Below are 13,105 nucleotides of genomic sequence, written 5' to 3'. Positions count from 1 at the left end.
ACCCAGGCATTAAATCATGTGACTGACAATCCTTAAATGGAACACTGAAGGTGACTCAAAACATAGCATCCAACCTTCAGTTTTGTCGGTCCAAGGCAAGGTTATGTGTTCCTACAGAACCAATAACACTGGCTCACCTTCTGGAAATCCCACCTCCCAAACTGATGGTCAGTTCAGTGTAAAAGCAGGCCAATTTTCTGCCCTGCCTGCAACTGTTGAGTTACAATGAGGTGCCATTTCGCAGCTTCGGATTAAAATAACATTGAAACAAATCAGTTTTGACCTTAGGCTGGAAAGGAACAGTCACTCCACTGACTTTTTGCCCATTTTGAATGGGAGACAAATTATACAACTTCATGGATTATTTGTCACCATCTGTCTAGTTAATAAAAATAAAATTGTCTGGAATTCCAATCGATATATATAGATTTTTTTAAAACTGGCTCCACAATCAAGTAGTTCAACTGATGTAAAAACAAAATACTTCAAATGCTGAAAATCCAAAATAAAAACAGTAGGTCAGGCAGCATTCATGGAAAAGTTAAATATAAAAACTAAAATAAGACAATCTGCCATTTAACAATGCCTGATAGATTTCTCCACCCATTCTCCCACTTTCTCTCCATAACCTTTGATCCCCTTGATGATCAAGAACCTATCTATCTCAGTCTTAAATTAAAGGTTAGTTTGGATATCCAATCAGAGTTGGATAGAGTTAGAAATGTAATAGGCTTTAAGCAGGAAGAAGTGTTTGAAGTGGAGCAGGGAGGTAAGTGGAAAGAAGAACAATGAGAGAAGTTGGTGTTAGAGTAAAAGCCAAGAGAAACTAAATGTCAGAAGAGTTCTGCAACAGCCTTTGCATCACCAATGCTTTTGTCATTTAACCTCTTCTGTCTATCACCCCTTCACAAAATTTTGTTTCTACAAACTTTCCAGTTGCTTACAGTGCATTGCATCTATTACGTTTTATGAAAACATTTCTGTTGCTACAAATGATCCCAGACCTACTGAGTATTTCCAGCATTTACTGTTTTTATTTTTGCCCACTCTGAGCTGGAGGTGCATGTGGTGAGATACAGTATAGCAGGTCTCCTGTCTGAATAGACATCTTAGACGTGCATTCTTACCAAGGCCAGCAACATAAAGACAGGTAGGAGTCTTTTCAGTTAGGGTACATGAGCCATTCCATGTAGATCTGATATTCAGCACAATTATCATTGGTTAATTCCTACAAGATACAGCCTGAGGATATGGCTTGTATATGCCGTATCTTCATTCTCAATTTTTTTTTAAGGCTTAGGCACCAAGATAGCATTAATCTCGAGTATTCTCTAATTAGCTGACCTGAGCTTGGTTTTCAACACTTCCGGAGCACCTTAAAATCAATCTTCAATTATTTTCTCAGCTGAGTCTCCAATCAGATTTGGAAATTAAATATGGTTTCTCTCAAAAACACTAATTTACAGTTTGATTGGTGAGATAATTATTAGATGAAAGCCTTTAGGTTCAGTAGTATCCAGAATATTATCGAATTAACATAATGTACTTAGGTTTATCTTGGGGCAACATAAGCACTTTAAAGTTATTGAAATTCCAATTTTTAAAGAGGTATTTCTCAGCAGTCTGTAGTTACATTGAAAAAAATTGATCTACAAAGGAACCTCAATTCGTTTGGTATTTCGTTCAATTAAATCGAATTCGGGACAACAGTTTAGCCGAGCATCGGAACCTTGAGATCTTGCCGGATAATCCGAAATTTGGATAATCGGAGGCTGGATAATCGAGGAACATCCGTATTTTTCTTGAAGGGTCAACATTTCCCAGTGTCTCAAGTTCATGAAACAATTTCTGTATTTGATTCATGGCAGCAATGTGACATTTTCTAATTAATATTTTAGTGACAGCTCAGTTGCTAACACTTTCAGGCACAAAATGTAGGCCAACACACCAGCACAATAGTGAGTGTGTGCTACACACTTAGAAGTTCTGTCTTTCCTATAAGCCTTTAACATTTCGGCACCATTTGTTTATTTGGATGGATCTAAAGAATTCCATAACATTTGCAGGGAAATTATCTCTGTTGTTCTAGCAAAAATTTACCCATCAAATAACAAGATTATCTGGTCATTTTCTTACTTCAGTTTGTTACAGCTTGCTGTGTGCAAATTGGCTGTTACATTTCCAATTTACAACAGTGATTTACAAACAATGTAGCATCTTGAAGCACTTTGGGTTGTGAAGGATATTGTATTGCTTTAAAATTTCATACAATTTTCTTTAAGTAGTCCCAAAATATTAAAGATTAGGCAAAGATTACAAAATGCATTTAGCTTTAGGAATTTCACCTTTAAAATGTTACATTATGATTTTAGCAGATTAACTTTTTCAGCCTCAAGTATTGAACTTAAATCTACAATATCTTGAATTGTTTGGATTGTTCTAACCCTTGGATTAAGCATCAAGTACATTGCCAGCTTTGGCTTAGTGACAGCACTCCCATCTTTAGAGACAGGTTTAAGTTCAACTTCAAAGACTCAAAATCACAAGTTAGTCTGAAAGTTCACTGCATTACCAATGAAATGTTTCACTTTTGAAAGTGCCACATTTCTGATGAGACATTAAATTTTAGCCCTGTCAACTCACAGGTGGATGTCAGACACCTGAGAAGAGAAAGGAGTTCTCCAGGTATCTAGCTAATATTTATCCTCCATCATAGCTAACAACTGATGATCCTGTTAATTGAAATTATCACTGGTTTTGGGATATTTGTCTGGCATGTTTCTGTATTATAATAATTGCTATGTTAAGAAGGTAATTCTTTTGCCTAAAGAGTACTTTGGGATATTGTGAATGGGGCAAACCTGATAGATCAGCTGGTTTCTTTCAGTACATTGCTCATGCGTCAAGGAATATTTTTCAAAATAAGACCTGCTACCCAGAAGGTCTTCTGGATATGAGACCAGAACTCCAGTCATTCAAACATGTTACGAAATGGAGTTATGAAATGAAGTTTGGTTACATGGACCAATTCATCGTCCTCGTCTGGAAAACTTTACTGCCTTGCAACACTTAACTCAAATATGCCATGAATAAACTTAAATGAATTTACTAGCTGTCAATATTTCCAAACACTATCATGTGGTCTTGCAACACAAATGGAAAGTTTGAGGGTTTTCACAAAGCTATTACAGTATTGCACATTGTTTATAGACGAGTATAAACACCACCATATGTGTCCATCACCAAATTCAATCTCCAATAAATTCTACTTCAATTTTAAATGTTATGAGTGCACATGGCTTCAGTCCCAGTATCAGATCATACCAGTATGTAAAGAAAAGTCACTTAATATCCTTGCTTATAAAATGTTTATTAGAAAATTAGTTAAATAAAAAAATCAAGAAATCAAAGACAGATGAAAGGAGGCCAGCGCAGCTTGCCCACATGGAATTTATAAGTGGTTTAGAGCCCACTGGTTCATACCATTTACAGCCCATGTTCTGATTTTACATTCAATTCATTGCTGTTTCTCTGACAGTTTTTGCAAAAACAAAATAAAAGGTTAAGAGTTTGCCAATGCTGATTGGAACAGCTCTTGATAAATGCAAATCCCTGTGGAATTGGATTCCAGGTTCAAGCTTTTTTGGAAGAAAATAAAATGTTCAAAATAGCATTACTTGATGCTTATGAAAGATATTTTGTAGCAAAGGTCAAATATCCTGTATGACCTGCCATCTCTCTCAGAGGTGCACCACTTTTAAACTGGGTAGTTCCTGGTTGTAAATCACTCCAGCTGTCTTCCTTTGATTGGTTCTTGCCAGCCAGTGTGTCTTGGTTATTTGTGTCTCCCACACCAAGGTCAGGGAGCTGCAGACTCACAGTCCTGACATCATATACACGGAGAAGAATTTCAAAAGTATGAATATCCATGAAGCCTTGCTCAGTCATTGCTAGGCAGGTGCGCTGTACTTGCTCAATACAGGGAGAGAAAGAACAGATCCTTCCACCTGAATTAAAAATATTTAAAGAATAAGAGTTAAAACTTTGCACATATCCATCGCTACAAAATTAATGCATTCTTCCTTTCTATTTTAGTTTTAAAGCATTTGTGTTGTTTTTCTTCCTTTCGTTCATTCATTTCTCATTTGTCTTTTCCTCCAGGTTTAAAGCACCCATTGCATTCTCATCTTTTCAGCACCTTCACCTTTAGTTCATATTGACTGACTACAATCATTATGTTTAATTCTACATGACCACGATCATAACTCTTTTATTCCTCTCACTCTCAAGGTCCTCTCCTCTTGTACAGGTGACAACCTGATGTACAGTCAGAGAGTCCCCTTAGCCTCTGACACTCTAGGGTAGTGGAATGAATTAAAAAATCAAGAGTGCAAATTAATCTTGGAAAAATTCAAACTGTTTTGTAAATTTGATGGTGGCCTGTAACATATTTTGAACACAGTCATATGATGGGACCTGAACAGGAGTAATGGAAAAGATCAGAATTGACTTTAAAATCCATTCACTGTCAATTAGGATTGCATGGCATACTGCACTCCAAAATAAAATGTATTGGCATATTACACCCCCACAGTCAATACTATTTTCACAGTGAGCTGAATCAAAGTCCTACTGAAAAGGACAATGAGACAGCTTACCTTCCTCAAATGCAAAAACAGAAACTTGCCCAAGAGGGATGACATGGTGGCTCAGTGGTTAGTATTGCTGCCTCACAGTGCCAGGGACCTGGGTTCGATTCCAGCCTCGGACAACTGTCTGTGTGGAGTTTGCATGTTCTCCCAATGTCTGCGTGGGTTTCCTCTCACAGTCCAAAGATGTGCAAGTTAGGTGAACTGGCTATGCTAAATTGCCCATAGTGTTAGGTGTGTTAGTCAGGGGTAAATGTAGGGAATGGGTCTGGGTGGGTTACTCTTTGGAGGGTCAGTGTGGACTTGTTAGGCCGAATGGCCTGGTTCCATACTGTAGGGAAGCTAATCTAATCTTTCAAAAAAAAAATGCCACTTCAAAAATGCAAAATACAAAATATTCAGACATAATCTGAAAGTATTACTCAATCAGCGTGTCCTTTGGGATATTTCTCCTCCTACACACTGATTTTACTGTAAATCCTAAAAACAATCTGTAATCTTGTTTGAGCAACTCCGTATTCCTCTTTGCATTTGTATTTAGATTCCCTACAGTGTGGAAACAGGCCCTTCAGCCCAACAAGTCCACAATGACTCTCCGAAGAGTAACCACCCCCCTCTGACTAATACACCTAATACTATGGACAATTTAGCATGGCCAATTTACCCAGCCTGCACATCTTTGGAATGTGGGAGGAAACCGGAGCACCCGGAAGAAACCCACGCAGACACAGGGAGAATGTGCAAACTCCACACAGACAGACAGTCGCCCAAGGCCGGAAAATGAACCTGGGACCCTGGCGCTGTAACCACTGAGCCACTGTGCCGCCCAATTCCTCATTATGTTTTCCATGTAGGTTATACATTATATATAGCAATCCAACAACATAATTAAAATAACATTTTTGCCCAGGCTGTTAACATTTTAAGTGAAATGCATATTTATTTAATGCTTTCTACTAAATAAATTTAACATTTTATATTTTAAAGCAGCAGTATTGAGAAAGAAAAGGTGCTAATTGGAGGAAATACTCTCAAAGTTCTATGTCCTTTAATAAACATTTTGTTTTGTCTGTCTGAGTTCAAAGTCATTCCTTGAGGACTGATATGAGAGATTACTTATAAAGTCAATCCTAAATGAGATGAAGGATCATCATATAGGACAGTAAAACAAAATCCTCAGCTAGAGACACATGTCCCATTTGGATTACTTATTCAAAAGTAGTGTAATTTTACTAAACTTGACTATCAGTAAGCAGGAAAATTGTAGCAAAATGTTGGCATTTTGGCAAGTTAAAATAGTTATTCCTTTTGGAAACAAACAGTGTTGCTGCAGGGCAAATATTCCAAAATCATATTTTGTTCAGCTCAACAGAATTTAACAGCAACAATGACTTTAGATAAGATTTGCCTGCTGTCATCAGTTGCTTGAGTAAAGACTGCATTATAATCACCCTAAATTACATTTGAAAATAGCAAGTGTACTTCAACCCACTGACTATAATCAAAGAATCTGTTCTGGCAATTCTGGAAATTACAGGCTCTATCAAATGGCAGATATTTACAACCAATGCAGAATTCTATTTTTAAATGATACAATTTCTTTGATGTACTGTATCTAGTAATTGTAGCACCGATTAGGCCAGATTCAAATAACTTTTAACTATTTCTAGCACAGGTTGATTATAAAATATATAGGAGAAAGGAAACATAGGAAATGGCATTCAGACTAAGTTCACACTGAATTCAGCCACCAAAAGTTTTACCTCACTTTTCAGGTTTGAAAGAAAACTGTAGGAAACCAGTACCTTGAACATCCACCAATCCCCAAAAACTCTGAGGACTTGAAATCAGGATCTAAATATTCTACAAGTTTACAGTTAATAGGTGGAAAACTTAACTTGATAAATACTAAGTCGTCCTGAATCACTTACCTGGACATACCATGTAAACCGCCAAATGATTGTCCACAAATATTAGAAAAATGATTGGGAGGGTCAAACAACCTCCAGGAGGAACTCAAAAGGTATTCACGATTTAAAAGAAAAAATAAATACAGTATTAAAAAGAAGGGACAAGGGCATTCAAACCAAAAACTATTCAAATCAAGGCAAATGGACTGCTTGCATTCAGTGGTTGATAAAGACTAGAGAGAATTATTCCTTTTTATATCAAGGTTGAAAAGTAAATTTGAGGATGTGGTGCCAATCAAGTGGGCTGCTTTGTCCTGGTTCATGTCAAGTTTCTTGATTTCCTGGCTTAATGAAGGCCAGTGAATTCTGCGGGATGTCACTCATTAATGTAATTGCTTTCTTCATTACAGTTATTTTGCTGATGTTAATTTTGATGGGTTCCTTTTAAAGAGTATGGTTCAATACAATTGCACTGTTGGTAATAGCCCAGTGTCTCATGAATATCCACTTCGGAGCTGCTAGATCTGTTTGAAGTCTGTCCCATTTAACACAGTGGCAGTGCACATTTGTATTCTGACACCATTTTGAATTTAGCTCTTCTACAGAAGCACAGTAATGTTTCAGAAGTTGAAACAAACTCACTCAGTAGAACCTATTTTACTACTCAAAATGCCAATGAACATGCAAAGCTGTTGGAGTGTCTAACTGTTCCATCCTGCTGCTTCTTAATGTTATAAGTGCTGCAGGACATAAGTGCTGCTGGCAAGGCCAGCACTTGTGGCATGTCCCTATTTGGCCCTGAAGTGATTAGCCTTGCTTTGCCATTTCAGAAGGGGAGTTAAGAATCAACCTCATTGCTGTGGGCCTGGTACCACACTTAGGCCAGACTGGGTCAGGACTTCCCTCTCTAAAAAGTAATGAATGAATAGAATGTTTTTTTTATTTTCATGGTTAACATTACTGACATTAGATTTGAACTCATGATCTATTCATTGAATTGCCATGATAGGATGTGAACTCAGTGCAAACCTCCTTATGACTGGCCCAGTGACATTGCCACCTCCACCATCTCAAAGAAACGGAGAATGTGCATGACAGCAAGAAACAACAAATATTATAAACTGATATTATAAACAAATATTATAGGATAAGAGGGAGAAAAAAACATCTGGAATGGATTTTGGACCCATCAGCAAAACCATTTGAATACCTGGTTAATTTTCTGGATCCTTTTCATCAGCCACAAGGAACCTCCTTGACAAACAGCTGACCATCAGGAGAAAGGTATTCAATTGACATATTTATAGGTTACCCATGGTATTGAATATTAAATGTGTGCCTGACCTATGTATTTTAAATAAATATTTAAATGCATTTAAATGAAGTGGAAACAAACATTTTGGAAATTAAGGAAAAAACTACATTTGAATTGTTAAATAGTAATAGATTTGTATGATTATTTGATTCCCTGTTCTCCTACCTTCAGTTTTCAGAGCAGAATTTGCATATTTTACAGCTTCCCAAGGTGATGGGATGTCCAGAAATACAGCATCTGCAATGTTGACAACTCCAAAACCTTCCTTACAAACATCTTGGTTTTTCACTGTGACCAAATGATCTATTTTATGATCACAAAATTCCTCTTCAGCTTTTTCTGCTCGTTGTTTGTGAAACTCAACAGTGTATAGCTGTCCTGTTGGTGCGATGGTCCGAATAATAGCATGAGAAAGAGAACCACTTCCTGTACCTGCAACATAATGAAAAAGAATGGTCCTATTTCTAAAAGAAAACTACACCACGTAACAAAAATACTTTGCAGAATTGAAAAATAAACTCCTAGCAATGCAAAGGAAAAGCTAGTGATGAAAGGGACAGGTCATGGGCATGTTCCCATCCCCCACCTCAGGTAGGGTCAAGTCTTCACAATATGACTAGGTATATAAAAATAATTCATGATGTTATGGATAAAATGGCTTCTGGATATGCTTCTCTACTGCATTTTAATAACATATTTGAACATGCAACTTGCCTGGCATGGTGAAAGACTGTTTCTCAGTGCATAAGTTGCACCTGTATCAATAAAAGGAATCAATTGTTGGGTTTAAACATCTTAAACTGGGCATACCTAAATCAGTGCTTTTGCCAGTCAATTAGATGTGGGTAGCAAAAATTAGTCAGCAACTAATTGAACTCAAAATAAGTTTCAAGAATGCTCAGAAAAACAAAAATGCCACTCTGATCTGAACATTAATGTCAGTACCTTCAGATTGAACCTAGTTTATTTACAGGAAAATTCGCAGATAAGTATTGAACTCAGCAGAAGTAAAAAGTGAACATATTGGATACAGATGCTTAGAATTGGACTGGGAAAGGTGTTTCTGTACGTGATAGCGGACTCTCCTTTGTATGAAATTATCATTTTCACTGGGTTTTCAGCAATTTAGTTCTAATTTTAGTTCTGCACCTATGATTCATTTGTCTACCTCTTCCAACATTTATTCAATCTTCTCAATATTTTACTTGGACAGGAGCTTTCACTATCTTCGCTTTTACCATCTCATTCATATATTAATGTTGCCACACCAACATTATCCATCATATTTGGTAAATATTCTGCTTTTATTTTATTAAGTTCATTAACTTGCTCTCATGCTTGTAATACCTGTTTGTCTGTCTCCACCTCCAGTTTCTTCTGCTCGTAGTCATCTCTCCTCAGCCACCAATTCTTCTAAAGTACTTGGCTTAACTTTTAAATACCTCTATAGCTAGTGACTAATGGACAATCTTTGCCCTTTAAATCTCTCATAGTGTTATTTTGGGATGCGATAAAGTTTTTAAAAATGTGATAATACTCTTCAGGCAAAGTAGTAAATACCATAACTTTACGGGGTAAAGGAAAGCCTTTAACAACAAGATATGGTGAAACTCGGTAAAAATGGGCCTTTATGGCTGGCAGTATTAGTGAGCCTGCCAGATTTACTTCGGGATTATTATTGATGAAGCATCAGAAACCAGGAGCCCTAACTCCACGCAAAAAAAAAATCCTATTTAAAACCAAATGCAATTTGAACATGGCAGACAGGGGTTGGGTGGGTGGGGGTTTGTGCTTAGGCTGTTCAAACTGGGAGACTAATCATAAAGTAGCAGCAGGTGCAGAACACACATTTTCCCAGTATTGTTACAACTCTCAGAAGTTCCATTTAATGCTCACTTGTTGTATCTTGTGAACCTCAAGTTAAGACCCTTTGTTCTCTGTACTGCCAAGAATACAACGTTGATTCAAAGCCTACTATTGAAATGGAAATCAGTGCATGAATGAAGTTCAAGACTGTTGCAGATGTTTGAAGTTTCAGTAAAAATAATCCATTCAGAACGTAATTGGAACTGTGCAACTATTCTTGAAGTTAAACTGAACATAATACTTACCTCACCAGTCCAGATGCATACTTGACACTGCATTCAAAACAAACGAGCTTAAAAATGTTTAGAACTCCAGCGTGTCTGAAACACTTGTGTTGCTGTTAAATTATAAAACACGCAATTTGTAAAAAATATACAATGTTTTTAATAAAACGGATTTCTGTGCAATACTGCAAACAACTAGCATTCTGGATTAGTGTAAATAGTGTAAAGAGAACCCATATTTTCTCCCTGCAGAAAAATGAATGATACAGAAAAATGAATGGCCAGCAATCAGGATGTTGGTTTGAAACGTGTGTACTTCAATGCCAGGAGCATCCAGAATAAGGTGGGTGAACTTGCACCATGGGTAGGTACCTGGGATTTCAATGTTGTGGCCATTTCAGAGACTTGGCTAGAGGAGGGACAGGAATGTTTGAATGGAATTGAATTGATTGTCACGTGTATTAAGGCACAGTGAAAAGCTTTGTCTTGCGAGCAATACAGGCAGATCACAGGGTTAAGCAGCATAGATAATAAATAATAGGTAAAACAGTGGCAAAAACAAAAACACAGGTACAGACGAACGTTAAGAGTTTGTCAGTCCATTCAGTATTCTAACAACAGTAGGGTAGAAACTGTTATGAAACCAGCTGGTGCATGTTCAGGCTTCTGTACCTTCTCCCCGATGGTGGAGGTTGTAGAAAACATTGCCAGGGTGGGATGGATCTTTGAGAATGCTGGCAGCCTTTCCTTGACAGCGGGCCTGGTAGATAGATTCTATAGATGGGAGGTTGGCCTTTGTGATTGTCCGGGTCAAGTTCACCACTCTCTGTAACTGTCTCGGATCTTGAATGATACAGTTGCCATACCAGGTAGCGACACATCCAGACAGAATGCTCTCAATGGTGCACCTATAAAAATTGGTAAAGGGGTTCGCCATCATGCCAAATTTCCTCAGCTGTCTGAGGAAGAAGAGATGTTGTTGGGCCTTTGTGACCAGTGCGTCTACATGAAGAGTCCAAGAAAGCTTGTTGTGAATGACCACTCCCATTCATTCCACCTCTGTGCTGTTAACATGTAGGGTGGCATGAGTAACATACCGTCAAAAATAAATAATGAGTTCCTTGGTTTTGCTGGCTTTGAGAGCTAGGTTGTTCTCAGCGCACCATTTTTCCAGGTCTTCCACATCCCGCCTGTATCCGTTTGTCACCATCTGAGGTTCAACTGACTATAGGGGGATCATCAGCGAACTTGTAACTGGCGATGCAGTCATGGGTATACATCGAATACAGTAGAGGGCTGAGTAGTCACCCCTGGGGACTCCAGTGTTGAGTGTTAGTGATGATGAAATATTGTCCCCAATCTTCACTGTTTGTGGCCTGTGGGTCAGAAAACTAAGGAATCATTTGCAGATTCTGGGATTTAGATGTTTCAGTAAGAACAGAGAAGATGGTACGGTTTGGAGAGGGTGGAGTGGGCATTATTAATCAAAACCAGTATTACAGCAACTGAGATGACACTTGAGGACTCATCCACTGAGGTAGTTTGGGCTGAGGTTAGAAACAGGAAAGGAAAGGTCACCCTGTTTGGAGTTTTCTATAGGCTTCCAAATTGTACCAAGGATGTAGAGGAAATGATAGCAAAGATGGTTCTCGATAGGAGCAAGAGTAACAGGGTAGTTGTTATGGAGGATTTTAACTTCCCCAATATTGACTGGGAATCCTGTAGTTGCAAGTAGTTTAGATGTGTCAGTTTTTGTTAAATGTGAGCAGGAGGGTTTTCTGACAGTATGTAGATAGGTCAACAAAGGGCGAAGTCATATTGGATTTGGTACTGGGGAATGAACCCAGTCAGGTATTAGATTTGGAGGTAGGTGAGCACTTTGGCAATAGTGATCACAATTTGGTTAGGTTTACAATAGCAATGGGCAGGGATAGGTATATACTGCAGGGAAAGAGGTATAACTGGGGGAAAGGCATTTATGATGCAATTAGGCAAGATTTAGGATGCATAGGATGGGAAAGGAAATTGCAGGGGATGGACACACTTGAAATGTGGAGCTTATTTAAGGAATAGCTACTGCGTGTCCTTGACAAATATGTACCTGTCAGGCAGGGAGGAAATGGTCAAGAGGGAGCCATGGTTTACTGAAGACATTGAAGCTCTTGTCAAGAAAAAGGAGGCTTATGTGAGGATGAGGCACGAAGGGTCAGTTAGGGAACTTGAGTTACAAGTTAGCCAGAAAAGATCTAAAGGGCTATGAAGAGCCAGGAGGGAACACGAGAAGTTGTTGGCAGATAAGATCAAGGAAAACCTAAAGGCCTTCTATAGGTATATCAGGAATAAAAGAATGATGAGAGTAAGATTAGGGCCAATAAAAGAGAGTAGTGGGAAGTTGTGTGTGGAATCTGAGGACATAGGGGAAGCGTTTAACGAATACTTTTCATCAGTTTTCTCATTGGAAAAGGGCAATGTTAGTGAGAATACAGAGATACAGACTACAAGGTTAGATGGGATTGAGGTTGACAAAGAGGTGGTTTTAGCAATTTTGGGAGGTCTGAAAATAGATAAGACACGGGCCAGATGGGATTTATCCTCAGATTCTCTGGAAAGCCAGGGAAGAGATTGCAGAGCCTTTGGCTTTAATCTTTACGTCGTCATTGTCGACAGGAGTAGTGCCAGATGTCTGGAGGACATCAAATGTTCCCTTGTTTAAGGAGAGGAGTCAGGACAATCCTGGTAATTATAGGCCATTGAGCCTTACTTCGGTTGTGGGTAAGGTGTTGGAAAAGATAAGAGATAGGACTTATAATCACCTGGAAAGGAATAATTTGATTAGGGATAGTCAACATAGTTTTGTAAAGGGTAGATTGTGCCTCACAAACATTATTGAGCTCTTCGAGAAAGTGACAAAACAGGTGGGTGAAGGTAAAGCGGTTGATGTGGTATATATATATAGACTTCAGTAAGTAGTATGGTAGGCTATTGCATAAAATACAGAGTTTTGGGATTGAAGATGATTTAGCGGTTTAGATCAGAAATTGGCTAGCTGAAAGAAGACGGAGGGTGGTGGTTGATGGGAAATATTCATCGTGGAGCTCAGTTACCAGTGGTGTGCCACAAGGATCTGTTTTGGGGCCACTG

The 13,105-nt window shown here is 38.3% G+C and overlaps 1 protein-coding gene across 1 annotated transcript in view; it reads right to left on the bottom strand.

The window, feature by feature from the left end:
• Positions 1-3,351: 3,351 nt before the first annotated feature.
• trmt61a (tRNA methyltransferase 61A) overlaps positions 3,352-13,105 on the bottom strand; it is a 38,436-nt gene continuing 28,682 nt past the window's right edge. The window contains exons 3-4 of the mRNA XM_072568586.1: positions 8,040-8,306; positions 3,352-4,007 (exon numbers count right to left, since the gene is read on the bottom strand). Of these exons, the coding sequence (XP_072424687.1) occupies positions 3,685-4,007; positions 8,040-8,306 (590 nt within the window). The 3' untranslated portion in view covers positions 3,352-3,684. The remainder of the gene's footprint in view (positions 4,008-8,039; positions 8,307-13,105) is intronic.

This window comes from Chiloscyllium punctatum, chromosome 4, assembly GCF_047496795.1.
Source record: "Chiloscyllium punctatum isolate Juve2018m chromosome 4, sChiPun1.3, whole genome shotgun sequence".
Classification (NCBI taxonomy): domain Eukaryota; kingdom Metazoa; phylum Chordata; class Chondrichthyes; order Orectolobiformes; family Hemiscylliidae; genus Chiloscyllium; species Chiloscyllium punctatum.
This window is presented reverse-complemented; position numbering and strand designations above follow the sequence as displayed.